The sequence below is a fragment of the Tenrec ecaudatus genome, chromosome 2, assembly GCF_050624435.1.
Source record: "Tenrec ecaudatus isolate mTenEca1 chromosome 2, mTenEca1.hap1, whole genome shotgun sequence".
Classification (NCBI taxonomy): Eukaryota; Metazoa; Chordata; class Mammalia; order Afrosoricida; family Tenrecidae; genus Tenrec; species Tenrec ecaudatus.
In genome coordinates, this window is record NC_134531.1 from 18,101,725 (window position 1) to 18,119,739 (window position 18,015).

Genomic DNA, 18,015 nt, shown 5'->3' on the forward strand with positions numbered 1-18,015 from the left:
CATCGACAATACTTAGGAATCCTCCCCAAAAGTTTTAATAAATTAAATCAGGTGGCACAGAAAATTCAGAATAGTAAAAAATCCTTGGCTAACCAGCTACTGGCAGTAGAGAGTTCATCACCAAAAAAACACCCAGTAACCCATTAAACCCTGGTTAAAAGTAATGGGGGAAGCTGTGCCCTCCTCAATGTTTCAAAAGTAATCAGTATAAACACTTGCTTTCTCTGCGCCTCCCTACAGTGCCCATTATTAGCTGCCATGCCCTTATTTATGTTTTCCCCATCTAACGAGTCTGGGGAGTGTCCTACAACATTAAAGGGAATTCCTTAGTATGATCCTTCCAACACCAGAAAAAACAGAACATGTCCCATTTGCTATCAAAAGCCATTGATCCCAAACCTTTGGTGCAACAGTATCTATAGCATAACAGGGGTTCTCAGGCCCCACCTCCCCCCAAGGAATGTTCTTCTGGCACAGTGGCACCCTTACCAAATGCATCAATGACTATGTAACAAGCTCCTGCCTCCCAAGCACTGTTGTTCTCCCAAATTAGTACACAGGGGACTGCCGAATTTAAAAGGCTAGGCGGTCCCAAAACCAACCCACACAACAAAAGGATTGTCTCCTACCTGTATTAGTTGGACTTAGCTTTGCCTCCTCGCTCCCAGCAGGTGGGCTCTCTAGTAGGGCCCTCCAGTTGGTGGTGGACTCTTCCTCAGAATCCCAAATCTCCCTACAGCAACAATTTATATCACTAGGGCAGGTAACCCTCCAAAACTGAAGGGCTCAAAATCAGAAAAAGGAGGCACCTGTATGTGTTTAAAAGAAAAATGTTGTTACTACATCATTGAATCTGGAGTAGTGGAACAGAATGGAAAGTTTTTTTATAAAATGACCACAAGACAGCGCCTCATTAATATCTTGGTTTCAAAACCCTTTTGTCTCCTGGCTCCTCCGATTGGTTGGGCCACTACTGCTCATATGTTTTCTGTTGTTAAAGCCCCCTGTTTTTCAAGTTTCTCCCAAACCAAATGAAGGACATAACCAGCTTAACATTTAACCACCTTCGTTTACCCACTTACAGCTCTTGCCTACCAACCCTGACCCAGCATACTCCAGCCTATGAGCCCTTTATCGCCCCCAACCATCAGCAGGATATAGCCAGAATGATTCCCATTACCCACTATCACCAAAAAGCCAGGATGTTGGGTCAGAGACAGGTTGTCAGGGCCTCCACCCTCCTCCCTGCTCAGACCAGGAGACTAAGCTGATGGACAATTCTCAGAACTGGCTCCAAGAATAACCGTCTTTCCTCCCCACCTGCAACAGCTGGACAATTAGACTAAGGGAAACCATGACAGCAGTGGAAAATCCCCAGCAGTTGCAGCCCCAACCCCTTCTCAAAGGGACCCTTCTCAGCCCCTCCTTTAAAAAGTCACCACTCTCCTCAGTGGGTGCAACTTCCCTGGGCTACTTGCTAGACCATGGAGCCATGACCGAGGAGCTTGTTTTCCAATAAAGAGCTGTTACAGCCTCTTAACTTTTTCTTTGTTTGTCCTCGTGTCTCAGTTTACCTCTCAGTGTCCACTTACCACTCCTGACCACTTTGGTCAGGATCGTAATAGAGGTCATCGACAGAAAGGGAGAAAGAAATATAGAACAATGCTAATAATCATAAAAATGAAAGTCTAAATGGTCTCATAGAGACTGGTGGAACCCCAGAACTGTGGCATTTAGAGACCCTTCAAGTCAGGAACTGAACACACCCACAGGGATTGATTTTCTGCCAAACAATAACCCACCGCTACCTAGTACATTCTAATACATAGCAATCTTCTATTATTTTAATAAAGAGGAGAATATCTCCCTTTAGAATTCAGAGCCTTTATATTTTAAGGGAATAGAAAGCAAAAAAGCAAAACGAAACAAAGAGCTTGTGGGTTTGAAGCTTGAGGCTAGTAACTCAACACATAACCCACAATAACATCCGGGCTTCTTGCCAAACAGTAGCAAGGCCTAAAGAGAATCCTAACACCAGGGAAGACTGTGTTCCTCAGTGCCACCTGGCACAGGAGGCAAAAAGGGCAATATTTCCTCCAAAACTCCAGTTCACATGTCAGGCAGGGGCAGCGAAAAAGAAGGAATGGAAACCAGGGACCCAAGGAGGAAGTGTCAATCTTGCATTAAGGTGACTGTAGTCAATGGCACAAAAAATTCCATATAAATGGTTGAATAGAAAGATTAATTTGCTCCCTATATTGTCACCAAAACTATATTATTAAAAAATAAAATATAAAATTCCATATATGCATAACATTTATATATATCAATAGCATATATAACAAATACAAAATTATATATATATATATATATATATATATATATATATATATATATATATATATATATATAATCAATAGAAGAAAGTACTTGGCTCCATGATATTGCTTAGTACTTAGAAATAGGAAACAGCCTTCCTTGTATTCTCATACAAAATTTTGGGAAGCTCTGTAAAAACTAGCATGTGCATAATGATCCTATTTAATTCTCTGTACACGTACATACCCACAAACACACACCAACTAGATTCAAAATCCATAAGGGAAGAAAGGAGAATTTTTCATCCTTGTATCCTATCAAGTCCTTTGTTCGTGTTTCTCACATATGTATGCATTATGTAGATGCACTGAGGGTTTATCTTTAACTCACAAAAGGAACTCCTTTTCCAACACTCAATCCTTAGAAAGACAAGGTGTTTTAAAAGGAGTTACAGTGTCTGAAACTCATAGGGCAGTTCTGTCCTGGGCTACAGGATTAGTTCTCATAAGAAATGATGCAGTGACAGTGAGTTTTGAGAGAGACTAGATGGACATTTGTTTGTTTTTGTACTTGCTCACTGCTCAAAGATAAGAACCTTATTTCATTTGCCTTTCTCATTATTAACCACCATCACATATCTCAGCACATAAGATGTTTTCACTTTTTCTTCTGAAAAAGCTGATAATGATGCAAATAAGGAGTTTATTGAGTCATCTGTATGCTTGAATAACTCAATTAATGAATATATGATAGAATATAGTCTTATTAGGTATTAAAAAGGAGCCTTGGGAATGCTGTCTGGTAAGCAGTAGACTGCTAATCTCAAAGTCAGCAGTTCCAACCAACCAGCTGCAACTTGAGAGAAATAGGAGGTCGGCTCCAGTAAAGGTTTACAAAGCCTTGGAAACCCTCTTCAGAGGCTCCATCTGACACAACCATTACCATTCCCAACAATGGTAATGGGTATTGTTGCTGTTTGAATCAGGCACTATATATGCTGAAAATAATATATTTCTATCTTCCTACTTTACGTATTTTGTGATAGAAACTAAATTAAGAATCAATGATACAAAAATGTATATGTTGATGTAAATATTTAGACTGTACTTTTATTAACTACCTATCACATATATAAACAAGTTTTAATGGGAAAATATCTCATTACAGATACTCAACTCAAAAATTTGCTGGCACGGAGTCAAAGATGACTAACAGCAATCTATAGGGCACAGTAGAACTACTCCTGTGGATTTCATTAGACTGTAACTTGTTATGAGACTGTAACTGTTTATAGATCTCTGGTGATATAGTGGCCTGCTAACCACAAGTTCAGCAGTTTGAAGCCATCAGCTGCTCCCTGAGATAGAGAGATGAGGCTTTGTACTCTCATAATTAATTAAAATCTTAGAAACTGACAAAGGCCATTCTACCCTGTCCTATAGGGTCACCATAGTCAACACTGTCTGGAAGGCAGTGAGTTGTGAATTTTTACAGTTTAAATCTTTATGGAACTAGAAAGCCTCATATATCTCTGTAGCTAGGGGTTTCAACTGCTGAGCTTGTGGTTAGCAGGCCAACACGTACACCACTGGGGCTCCTTTAGGCCAAATACCAACGTTCAAACCAAAGTCACAGTCATAGAGTTACACATAGGAACCATAAAGCAAAGAGTGGAATTAAGCTGTGGGAGTAGAAAGACTCATCTTTCTCTCACTGAGGAGCTGGTGGTTTTGAAGTACTGGCCTGATGGTAGCAGCCCAACACAACTCAGGTCATCAGGGTTCCTACCTGAGCACACACAGCCCTACCTGTTGCTCTTAAGTGATCACTTTCAACAGTTGTGTGTTTCTCCTTCAGAAATTTCCCATGCAGACGCACACAGTTTCTTATTTCCTAAATTAAGTGGAACCTTTCACATATCCTTCTGTAAATCCTTTCCTCATTAATACAATATGCCTTGATTTACATGTGCAGATTGAATGTATTGACCCATTTATTTTAGCTTGTGCACACATGGTTTCAGTATATGTTTAAAGAGTCATATGAATGACAACCTTTGATTGTTGAACATTAAGTTTGCTCACAAAGTTTCCATGTTATAAACAAGGCTGGCTTGGATATACCTTATACACATTTTCACATACCCATGTCAGTAAATCTGTAGAATAGCTTTCTACATGGAAATTGCTCAGCAGAAGAGTATTTTTAGAATTGTGATAGATACTCCCAAATGCCCATCCAAAATTCTCTGGGAATATAGGAACCTGCTAACAGATTTACACATTAACAACTCTGTGAATTATCAAACTTGCAGAGAAGAAGGTGAAAATTGGTAGCTTTTTTCTTTTGTGTTCCTTAAGTTAGTAGTGAGTTTAGTACTTAAAAATATATATTATTCTTTTTTTCTGTGAATCTTCTGCTCACAGAATTTGTTTCTGCTTGTTTGTATGGGTTTTCCTTATTAATTTTTCAAAAGCTGATTTAGTAATAAAAATTAGAGCTTTGCCCACCATTTATGTTTACATATATTTCAACTTATCTTTTAGATGTTAGTGTCTACTCTAATTATTTAGCATATCTATTTAGAATACTATTTAGCATACTGTGATTATTTAGCATATCTATTTGATGTTTGTTGTAATTATTTAGCATATGTATTTGATGTTTAAAAATTTTACTGGCATGTAATTCATATATCATACTACTCAATAGCTAAATCATACTGAAAAGATTTAAAATCATCGCCACAATGAATTTTAGAGCGTTTTCTTCTTTCTTTTACTCATCGTTATTAACTCTCCATTGTGCCCCGAAACTCCCTAGCCATGGCCGAAGAAACCATTAACCTAGTTACTGTCTCTATAGATTTACCTCTCTGAGAGCGTTAATGTTTATTGTGCCAACATGGCCAATGAACACATGTGGGATTAATTGAAGGGCGGAGTGATACATGGCTCCACGACCCTCGCCTTTCTTGTCTTTTGCACTTGATCACTGGACCAGTGTGCAGCTGCCTTGCTTGTTCTGTGCCTCAGTTTTCAAGCTACACTAGGGGACACCTAACCCATGAACTGTGTTGCTGTAATTTGAGGTTTCTTTAAGACCTGCTTTGCCACACTACTGGAGTTTACATTTCTTGAGCTGGGCACTGTCGGACCCTGTCATCTGGCTGACTGTTGGTGACCTGCCTTGCTGTTTGCTGCCTGTGCCCAGATAGCCTGAATTGCTCTACAGAGGACTAACCGGTGGCTCTCAAGACTTGAAGGACTGCCAGGGTATCACAACTATCTCACGGGAGTGAGTTGCACTGAGCCATCTGTACTGCTTTATTATTTAATTAACTGCTTATTTCTTATTTTTTATCTATCTGTATAAAATATATAATTATTAGCGTTCTGGTTTTGTTTCTCTAGAGAACACTGTCTAACACACTATCCTATATTTCAGATACAGAAAACATACAAACAAAAACAATAAATAATAAAATGGAAACATCTCCATCAAGAAGTAATCATAAAGTGTTCTTACAAACTAGAATACACTTTAAATGGGTCAAATGGGAGATCAGGTGTTCAATTTTAACCTAAGTGCATCCTCAGCAATCCTCCTTCAATGCACTCTGCGTGCCTGGGACGCTATTCACATCTGGGCCCTATCTATGGTCAGAGAGCATTCATCAAAGGCTTAAGCCATTAGTGCGTTTTCCCCACTTTAAAAACAACAACAATCTGAAGCAACCTTAATATGGGTCAAAAAGATTCCTACGCTAGAAATCTTGCCCAGTTTACTTTAACAATAAAATTAAAAAGAAAAAAAAACATGATTATGAAAGAGGTGAAATATCAGATCATTTTTAATATTCTACCACTTTAAAAACTTGGCAACCTTCCCAATCACATTTCTGTCTTTCTCACCTTTCCTGTCTCCTTTGTCTGATATTATTTTCCCATCACTAATTTAACACCCATCTACCTTCTACCCTATCAGCTCTCCTTCTGTTCCCACCCCTAGTAGCCATACATGTCTGTTTATTTTGGCATTTTAAGCTGTTTCTTAAATTTCTGATAACTATTGACTTGTGTAATATTTGTCATTTTGGGATCCACTAACTTCACTCAGGATACTGTCTCCAAATCCATCCATGTCATGAGGAGCTTCACAGATTAATCATTATATTTTAGCTGTGTACAGTATCCCAAAGGCCATTTATCTATTCTTCCTCTAAAGGACATTTTAGCCATTTCATTCTTCTTGTTATTGTGAAGTGTTAAAATGAACATCGATTTTGTTCCTTATTTCTTTAGGACAGATAACAAGTAGTGGCGTAATATGGTATTTTTATTCCAGTTCTTTAAAGAAGCACCATAGAAATTTCAAAAGCGATTACATGTAATTGTACAGTCCCACCAGCAGTGTATGAATGTATGTTGTACCCTCTTCAGCATTTCTTATAGTTTTTGTTTGTTTCTTTGTTTAACCTTCCCTATCACTGTCAAAAATTAAAGACCTCATACTGGACCAATAAGTAACACCATGATTAATAAAGATAGACATTGTCTAGATTTTGTCTTGTTAGAATCTACAATCAATGAACATGGAAGCAGCAGTCAAGAGGTCAAACGATGCAATGGATTGGATAAGTGTGCTGTATAAGACCTCTTGAAAGCGTTGAAAAGCAAGAGTGTTTCTTTGAGGACTAAGGCACACCTGAGTCAAGCTGTGGTATTGTCCATTGCCTCGTATGAATTTGAAAGTTGAACACTGAATAAGGTGAACAAAAGAAAAATTGATGATGCTGGGGAAGAATATTGAAAGAACCATGGACTGTTGAAAGAATAAACCAATCTGTCTTGGAAAAAGTAAAACTGGAATGTTCCTTAGAAGTAAGAATGGTGAGGCTTGGCTCATGTGCTTTGGACATGTTGTTAGGAGGGAACAGTCCCTGGTGACTCAAACATATGAGCAACTGTGAGGACAGCACAGGACCAGCCGGTGTTTCACTTTGTTGTACCTAGGTTTGCTATGAGGCAGAACTGACTCCAACAACAATGTCACTGTGGTAAGAGGTGACATCTTTGTTTTCACTAGCTTCTCTGGAATGGCAAGTAATTTTAAGCATGTTTTCATATGTTTACCTGACACCTGGTTGTCTTCTTTGGTAAACTGTCTGTTCATGTCCTCTATGATTACATTGGTTTATTCATCTATTTCTTGTTGAGGTGTTGAAGTGTTCCATAGATTTCAGGGATTAGCTGCTTATCAGATATATCATTGCCAAAATGTTGCCCAGTCTGTACATTCTCTTTGCACTCTTTATAAAGTATTTTGCTGCACCTAAGTGGCTTACTTTTACCAGTCCATTTATTGAAGGGAAAACCTGTTCCCCACTGAATACATTTCAGCTTCTGTCAAAAATCTTCATGTGGGTGGAATAATTCCTGGTAATTTTATTCCATTCCATTGATCTATATCTGTATAGTAACAAAAGCACGCTATTTTGACTAAGTGGCTATGTTTTGAAGTCAGGAAGTAAAAGGTCTTCAATATACCTTTCTCAAGAATCACTTTGCTTATCCCGGATCTCTTTCCTTTCATAAAAAAAAGTGCTCTTTAGTGTTCCCATATCTTTAAAGAATTGCTCTCAAATCTGGATTAAAATCATATTTGTATTTTGTTTTGTACAATATTGACATTTTCATAATGTTAACTCTTACTATCCAAGAACATGAAACATTGTTCCATGTATGCAATTATGTTTGGTTTCTTGTAGTGGTGTTTTATCATTTTCTTTGTGTAAGTGTTTTGTTTTTCTGGTAAGATCTATTTCTAGACATTTCACCTTTGAGGTGTCTATTGTTAATGATATTATTTTCTTAATTTGTCTTCAGAGCTCTGTTTGTTAATATGTAGGAATCCAGTTACTTTTTAAATTAATCTTGTGTGCTGACATGTTAACAAAATTTGCAATTATTTACATCAATTTTCTTATTTTAGAGTTTATTATGTATAGAGTTTATTATGTATAGAGTATCAGTTTCTTTCCATTGAGCAAGATGTTGGCCTTGGGCTTTACATATGTGGCCTTTATTGTGTTGAGGAATTTTCCTTCTATAACTATATTGCTTTTATCAGGAATGGATATTGCATTTTGTCAAATGCTTTTTCTACATCATTTGTTATGATCATTTTGTTATTTTTCTTTGTGTTATTTGTTTGCACTGATTTTTATTTTTATGTTGAACCAAACTTGTATATCTGGTATGACTCACACATCATCACGATGTATTTTTAAAATATACTATTGAATTCTATTGGCTAGGATGTCAAACCATGTGTTAGTCTCAGTTGACTGAGAAACAAATCCATAGACATTCATATATGTGTAATACAGAGCTTATATCAATCAGCAATTGTATACTGAGAAAACATCCCAGCCCATTCCAGATCAAGTCCATAAGTCCATTATTAACTCCTATGTGCAAAAATAGATAATAAATCCCTATTCACATTCCCCTTGCCACTCACAATGATGCTAAATGCAAGATGATCACAAGCCAATAGGTACAATGTCTCATGGATCCAACATGGATCCAATCCTATATCTCTAGGGCTTTGGCTGCCATCAGTGTGGCTCCGTGTAGCTTGTCAACAGGAAAGTGAGGCAGAGAGAAGTTCCCAGAATCCCCAAAGAATGCCTCGCCCACAAGGTTTCATCAGGTTGTGGCTTGAATAACAGGCTGGACTCCACCCCTGGACTCTTAATATCCTCAAGTTAACAGGAGATTATGTAACTACCATAAACCAGAATATAAAATTACAAACTAATATTCTTAGTGCAGTGAAATCTCTGCGTCCTTTTAGTATCAGGGTTACTCTCACGTCACAAAATGTTTGGGGATTTGACATTCTTTTCTGTATTCTAGAGTACTTTGCTCAGGACTGGAGTCAACTCTTTTTGAATGCTTCCTAGAATGCCACAGTTTAGCTCTTTGGTCTCCATTGTACCTTACATTGACCGTGCGATACTAAGCAAATACCGTATGTTTATGTCTAAGCTTCCAAAAATGAAAGTAATCATTGCACTTGCCCCATGATATTATGAGCATGAAATTGTTTCAAATAGTACGTGACATGTGGCAGACAGTGTGTCCTCAATTAGTAGTAAATACTGCTGATCTGTGTTCACTGCCATAGTGACTGCATTCCTGGGCATGAGAATGATAACTCTTTTATATCATAAGATCAATTAAGCATTCACTCCAGCACTCAAAATCTTCATTTAAATGTCAGGAAAATAGCTGATCAGATCATCTGCTGACCAAATGGCTATGCACTGGTTACAGGCAAGATTGACAAATTTGAAATAATCTATAAGTAAATCTATAACAGACAGGAAAATTGCTGCTATTCCAAAATTCAAGTACCAAATGTACACAGAGTTAGGGAAAGGCAGCATCATTTCATGTCGCAGCTGCAAGTCACAGCATTTCAAGCAACATTGTTGTTGCTTGTCTCATGCTGAAACTCTGGTCTTTAACCCTTTGGATTCACTAGGAGGTTCATTTACTTGATGATTGGCCTACCTTAAAACTTAGAATTTATTAATGTACCAGTTAGGAATTAATATGGCTACACATGTCTGAAACCCACAGACAGGGATTTAACGGGGTAAGGGGATTATTTTCTTAAGTAAAGAAAGGGCTGGGGAAGATCCGGCCAAGCTGGGCGTACAGGCTCGATGATAGCACCCTCTTCTGGGTCGTTATTCTTTTCTGCTCTGTCTCACTTAGCACGCATCCTTCCAAGTGCAAGACACATCTATATTTCCACAGATTGAACCTGCAGAACAGGCAGCAAGAAAAGAGGTGAAATGGCCTTTTCATGAAGAGAAGAGCATCTTTTCTGGATGCTCCACTGCACTGGCCTCCACATGCCTTCCATGGGCTAGCTGGGTTGCATGGTCAAGCTCTGGAAGTGTGCAGAGAATAGTTTAACAGCATCATCTGAGCAAATCCGAGTTCAATCAGTTACACAGAAGGGAACTGGGTTATTGGTTAGACTACTAACAGTATCTACCTTAGAAGAGGAAGTTCAATTCTGTTTTATTACAACATCATGTTAGTGTGGTTATGTGTACAAGTTCACTGAGGCACATCAGATGATACCTTCTCTAGTTTGCCATGGAGTTGATTCTGACTCATAACCCCATAGGATTTCAGGGCTGTTATTTTGAAAGAAGCAGGCTGCCCCATCTTTTTGTCACAGAGCATCTATCATCCTTGAAGATAAATAATATTTTAGCTGAGCAAAAGGGTTAAAATAGCGTTTTTTGTAACAAAAGTGCTTAACCACTGTACCATCAAGACTCTTTCGACTTTCTCTACAAGATCTATGACATGATCTCCTGCAGTGTTGTCCCTGCTTCCAGCCTTGTAATCTACACATAGAGCAAGATCTAGGCTGTGTGGTCTCAACAGTCCTCACTGCAAGCCCTGAAGTACACAGACAGTATGGAAATGAATAGGCAGGGCCACATGCAGTAAAACTTGACCTACAAATCAGATGGCAGGACGGATCTGCATCCCCTGCCATTATTTACTACTTGAATCTAAAATTTTACTCGCTTTTTATTTCTAGAATAATTTTCATGCAAACACTACCTGTTCTATAAACACATATGGAAAGTGAGTTTCTCTAACGGGTAACTTCCAAGTGCTCTTGAATGCCACCATTTTATACTACGTAATATATGTTATTGCTATACGTTTGAAGGGTCCTTGGTAACACAGTAGGTTAAACATTGGACTGATATCTGAGAGTGGCAGTTTGACCCCACAAGTCGCCTTGGGAAAAGATAAGACAATGCATACAGATTATTGTCTCAGAAATATGTTACAGTTGATTCAATGAGTCTAAATCAACTAGATGGCAGTGGCTTGTGATGATTGTTTTACCCATAACCATGAGTTCATGCAAGTATACAGAATATAGTTTCCAATATTCAGCTTAGAGCATCCCATAAAAGTACTATACAATATCTCATTTAAATCTTCAGGTGTATAGATTTTAAAACCTTCTTTATCCTGATTGAGGTAGTTAGTTTATTGTGCCAACCTGGATGATAAACACTGTGGGATTAATTGAAGGGAGGAGGGATAAATGGCTTGGTGAGCCTTGCCTTTCTAGTTCTCAGGTCTCTTGCTTTGTGATGGTTGCACCAGGGTAGAGCTGCCTTAGAAGTTCTCTGCTACAGCTTGCAATGCTGACTTCCTGCAAGACATCCCCAAGGAGAAGCCATATAGATCTACCCCGATGTAGGCCTGGGTGCTGGAGCAGCCTTGTGGAGACCCCTGCCAGTGCTGCGATGTTTACACATTCACTGACTCAGCATTCCTCCTGCGGTTGGCACCATTGTGCCTGTTTTGTGAGATGGAGGAGGACTTTGTGGATTGGTGTTGGACATAGTGGTTAATGGACTTGTGGGCTTGGGCAGCACTGGGTTGGGGTGTTTGCTTGATTTTCACTTACCCTTTATATAAAACTCTCTCTTATACAAAAGTTTTTATGCATTTGTTTCTCTAAAGTATCCAGAATAACATAGTCACCTTGGGAAAAGATGATACAATCCATACAGATTATTGTCTCAGAAATACGTCAGAGCAGTTCTACATATCCTACAGGGTCTCAATGAGTCTGAATCAACTAGCTGGCAGTGGTTTATGATGATTTTTATCTATTTGTTTTACCCATAACAATGTGTCCATGCAAACACACAGAATATAATTTCCAATATCCAGCTTAGAGCACCTCATAAAAGCACTCCACAATATTTCATTTAAATCTCAGATGTATACATTTTAAAACCTTCTCTATCCTGCCTTCTTCAGCAGCTACATCAGATATAGACTGACTCAAGTTCTCAATTATCAGCTAGCTTGTAAGAAGCCCCTTACATTTGGTCATTCATACTTTATCTGTAAAGTATCCTCTGCTAACTCTGAAATGCCCAACAAAATTTACCTGTGTGTGGCATATCCACATAAGCACACCACCCGCCCGACCCTCACACACACCTGGGAAACGCTGGGTATGACTGATCACTTGTTGGCTCTCTATGTTTTTCTCTGCTTTGTTTTTCTCCTGACCTGTAGACCTCTTTTCTGATTTACTTAGTATTTATTTAAACCATTTCACAAACATTTTTTGACATAAGGTGAGAAAAGAATATATCATTTTGATCTTTCACCAAATATATCTAATTCTGACAGATGATTCTGCAGCTTGGAAAAGGCTTGGGGTATTAGTTCTATTCATTTTTCCTTATAATGCATGAATAGTTTTCAAACAAAACCGTATATTTTAGGATATATATATATTGCATATATATATATATATACATATTTTAGTAAGTTTATAACATATTTTATGTATCCTTAGGTTTTAGTATTTTCCAGGATTAACCAAAGATTATTTCTTATCCATTAAAGTTGACACTTAGTAATTGTATAAAAACTGACATTTCTATGTTTTCTTTGTCTCAAAAACAAAAAAAAACAACTATTAATTTGTGTTTTCTCCATCAGTTTTTTCATGTTATTAATTACTTAGATATACTCACTATATTTTCTCAGTCTCTTATCTATCGCCCACTCCCCTGCACTTTTGATTTAAAAAAATGTTTTTATTTCTATATTTTAGGTAGTTTTTCCACTCTAATATTTGTCAATTTTCCCCCGGATTCACAATTTGGATCCAATCAGTGAACAGCCAGGTTTTCAATAGATGTATTGAGTTTTTATTATTTACTTATTTGTTAAAAACAGTTTGATATTACAGAAAATCTCAGTGAGATTCTTAAAATTCCCTGAGCCCTCTTATTTTGGGCTTTTCAACAGGCTGTCTTTCTCACTAATGGCTGGCTTTCCTGATTTCCTCTCCCTGGTACTGTGCCACCTGTGGCTGCTAAGTGCTTTCTTTGATGACTCTGGGATCTAATCAGCTTCAGTGGGAGACCTGGGTAAGCAGTGGCCTATGCATTGTGCTGCTGTCAGCAGTACAGACCATCCATCACTGGACTGCAGAGAGAAGAATCCCTCTATGCCAGAAAAGGTGGCTGTTCTTGGAAATCCACAGAGGCACTTCTACCTTGTCCTATGGGTCATTATGAGTTGTGATTGCTTTGGTGGTAGTGAGTTTCTCCGTTCCCTGAAGTGGATAAGTGGTGGTAGCTTCACAAGTAACAAGAATCACGAAGGCCAGGGCCTTGGTAAAACAGGACAGTGTTGAGTTGCCATGATGGGACATTAGGAGAAAGCCTTTTCTTCTATGTTATCCCATATAGGCTCTCTCAGACTGAAGTTAAGGGTGCTGAGGCCATGTTTTCCCTCTCTCTTGGAAACCAGTGACTCTAAAATGTTTATGGCTCTCTTCCTGGATCGACTAGCTTAGCTCTGGGTCCACATAAAGTCAGTTTGGCATCCATTTTTTTCTATGAAGCATCTGCCCAATAAAGAGCTTTCAAATTCTCTTTGTAACCTACTCCCTCAACAGATGGAGGCCATTTGCTAAGCTCAAGAGTAATAAAATATGCTGGAAACGGGGGGAAAGAAATCACTCTCCTCCCCAGGCATAGGGCTGCGTCTATGAGAGCACTCTGAGATTTCACTGGTGACTATAGCAACCTTAATTTCACTAGTGCTCAGATCACACGGTAAGAAGGCCCCGAGTGAGGTGAGTGGTCAATGGGCTCAGTGGCTAACCAAAAAATTGAAGGTGCAAACCCACCTAGAGATTCCTTGGGGAAAAGACAAAAAAGCCTAGATATTTAGTTCAGAAAAAAATCTTTGAAAACCAGTGAAAGCACAGTACTACCCTGACAAACACAGGGTCTTCATGGGGAACAACATAGGAATACATTCATGTCAAGTGTCATGTTTGTTTGCTTTTGTTTGTCTCTTCATGCTATAAGCAGGGAAACTAAATGTGCAAAATATTAACGTGAAGAATATGTATTTTCTTCTAAATTCCAATTAAGAGTTCCACCAAGATAGTCAATAAATCAATACTCCCAAAGCTGGGCTTTCTTTTAATACTTTGGGGAATTCTCTCTGTAGGATAAATGTAAAATCACAGGGCTTTCACAGAAATCTAGCCAGTGAAAAACCTCAAATCATCAGCGTGACTAGAGGTATTCACCTCACCCAGGAGTCACGTTTTCTTTGATGACATACTAGGCATAGCAACACTGGTGGGACAGCAGTTAAGAAAGGCCAAAGAACCCTGACAATCAAGTATTAGACGGGCTTTTAAAATTATGAAAATTTTAGGCCAAATGGATGCCTACACTTCAATAGTCTGAAATGAGTTTCAGTAAGTAGGAGAACAGTGATACCCAATATTCATTAACACCTTCAAACTACAGAAAAGAAATATCTAGATTTTTCAAAAACAATCACAAAGGACTGGTTTTCAAATGATGTTTTGTTGTTTTTTTTAAACTGTACTGATCGTTCAGGTAAAAATGATTTTTCTTACCCATATCTGACATTTCAGGCACGGTGACGATGTACGGCCCATCTGTGAATTTGGGGGCATTGTCATTGATGTCTTGTACTTTGATGATGAACTCAGACTCAGGCTCCAGAGGCTTGTTCGTTCGTCTGTCAATAGCCTGAGCATGGAGGACATAGTGGGTCTTCTGCTCCCTGTCTAGGCTTTTGGTTGAATGGATGTCACCTGTGGTATCATCGATGATAAATATAGTCCCAGCACCTTCTCCAGTAAGGATGTACTTGACTGATCCATCACCTTTGTCAGAATTGGAGTGCAGCTGTAAACACAAATGGAATGATTTAGTATGCAATTATGCCCCAGCCTCGCATTGAGTTGTCTGTAAATTCCATCTTTAGAATTTAATAGCAAGTTGGTCATGAGCTATTTTCTCTCCATGATACCATGCATATTACTACAATAATTCATTTCCTCTGTACTTTCTACATTGGTATCGCATTGGATGCTTTCTTATTGTGATTTGTTTAGGAGACTTAATTATTCTTTTAAAACAAATCAATAATACAATATCAATTGAAAGGAAAGCAATATGCCTGGCCTTCATTCTATTAAACCACCATTTTACTGACTACAATCAATCATTTTGGGAAAGTAAACCTTACATATGTTACCATTTTATTCTGAATTTAGGGAATAAAATTGATTTTTAAAAATACAATTATATTATTTTCCATTTAAAATTAGGGGGGAAAGCTAGAAAATATAGATCAACCTAGTTGTTATAACAGGTATAAAATAGGTGCTAAGTTTAAAAATTTTTAAATTTAATAGGTGCTAAGCTTATAGGTGCTAGGTTTAAAATTTTATAGGTGCTAAGTTAAAATTTTTAAAATAGAATATTTTCTCAGGTAACTGTTTTCACTTTGGGAAGAGAATAGTGACAGACATTTTCTTTCTTTTTAAGAATTATAAAAGTTAATTCAAATTTCAAATATTGTCATCAGTCTATTATGACTTGTGGTAACACTATAGGACAGGGTAGAACAGAGGATTATGGGTTCCCAAGTCTATAATCTGAATGCAAGTCAATAGCCCACATCACTTTCCCATGGAGATATTAGTGGATTCTGACCTCCAGCCATTTGGTTATCAGGTAAGCCTTTTAGCCACTGTGATACCAGGACTGTGAAAATTTTAGATAGAAGCAATAAATATATATATATATATATATATAATTAAATAACTCACTCCAATTATTCGATTCTAACTTGAAACAACCCTGTAGATCAGGGTAGAACTGCCCTTTGGGTTTCTGAGGCTGTGAATCTTTATAGGAACAGAAAGTCTCATCTTTCTCCAGAATGACAGGTGAATTGGAACTATTAACCTTGAGGTGAGCAGCCCAATATATAACATGGGTTTTAACATTCAATTAATTGAAACATACATTCTTAATTATTAAATTTCAATTGCCAAAATAGGATTTGAATAGATTTTAGAAAAGGAGAAATTCAGAGAAGAGATCTTCAACTAGCAAGACCATGAATATAATAATTATAAAGATATTTTTGAAATTTTAAATATCAACATATGATTTTAAATTGTATAATATAACTTTATGACAACAACTTTTATTTAAATACTTCATATTATATTTTTCTAGCAAGGTATTTTTAAGTTTGTATACAATGGTATTTTTTGAAATCAAAATATATATTTGAAGAATTGTTTCTCCCAAGAAATCTAAGCAGTTATGCTTCATATGAAATCTTTTTGTTCACCTAACCTCAACTACAAACCTTTTGGCCATTTATGACACTTGAAAATATTGAAAAAACATAACCTTGTTCACATTGCAATCTAGTTTTCTTGCTATAGTAAAGTGAAAATTTTCAAGTTTTATTTTGAAGTCTCTGAAGTCTTAGAAGACTTTTTAGAAGAAAAGATAAAACAAAGAAAAATATAATACAGTATATAAAAAGGACTATAACATACAGACAGATAAGTTAAACGCAAATAATAGTACAGCAGATAAAAATTTAATTCTCACTGGAAATATACATAAGACCTAAGAATAAAAACAAACAAACATAGATCCAGAAATGGGTTTTGGGCTCACAGGAAATCCTACCTGCAACTAAAGAACAATAAATTCTTAAATCGTGGCCCTGCTGGATACTAGCCCTTAGGAAGGGAACACAGAAGATATGGGTGCTATAACAAAATATGATGAAAAATTAGATGCTGCCTAGCTATCAGATGCTACCAAGCAGGTAAAATAGCATCTGGGGCCTTGAAGCCTTATTTTCAAACAAACCATCTAAGCCATCTAAGTGAGATGTCAATTAAGTCCACATTGAAGAAGCACACCGACATCAGTGACTGAAGGATTGTAAATCATGTAATTTGAAGTCGAAGGAGGGAATAGTATGAGAGCTTAAATTGTGAGAATTTGCAGAATTCTGGTTTGCAGAAGGTGATGGATGACAATGGGAGACCAAGCTACAATTGTGGGCTCTGCTTAAAAAATAGCAACATTTTCTGTATTTTTTTGATTGTTCATATTGGGGATTATTTTAGAAGTAGGTCATTCAGGGTCACTCTCTTGAATTTTTGATATATGTTTTTCTGGGTTTTGGTATATGAAATCCAGGCACAGCAACTAGAATACGTTTTTTTGGGAGGGGGTGATGGGGTGGGAGTACAGTGTACAGTGGTGGTGGTGCTGGAGGGTAAACAAGACCCGATGTTCATGAGTTCAGAAAGGAAAAGATGCTTTGAAACAGATTGTGGTAGCAATTACACAATACTGCTTGATGTGATTGAACTATGGAATGATATGGTTTCTGTATTAACTCCCAATAAAATGGTTTTGAAAAACAGTATGTGAACTACTTAGCAAATATATATTATTGTCAATATATATTTACTTGGAGTGCTTATAAAGTGGCAAAACATATTATCAAAATAAGTTTCTGGAATTCATACTCTATTAATAATTTGCTAAAAGAGGAATTCAAGGGAATTAGAGTTAATGTATTCATTTTTGAAAATCGTTTATGTCTTTTGATGCATCATTTTAGAACCTAAAAGATAATATTAGTTACTTGGGAATTTGAACATGTAGAATATTGATAAGGCTTCCAATTTTATTAGTTCTAATTTTTCATCAATCCCTGAATGCAA

General features: G+C 37.3%; 1 protein-coding gene across 2 annotated transcripts in view; it reads right to left on the reverse strand.

Moving 5' to 3' along the window:
• Nucleotides 1-18,015, reverse strand: part of CDH18 (cadherin 18) — a 360,438-nt gene that overhangs the window by 267,924 nt on the left and 74,499 nt on the right. For both annotated transcript variants that reach the window (XM_075542989.1, XM_075542990.1), the window contains exon 2: nucleotides 14,854-15,148. In XM_075542989.1, coding sequence (XP_075399104.1) covers nucleotides 14,854-15,148 — 295 coding nt within the window. The remainder of the gene's footprint in view (nucleotides 1-14,853; nucleotides 15,149-18,015) is intronic.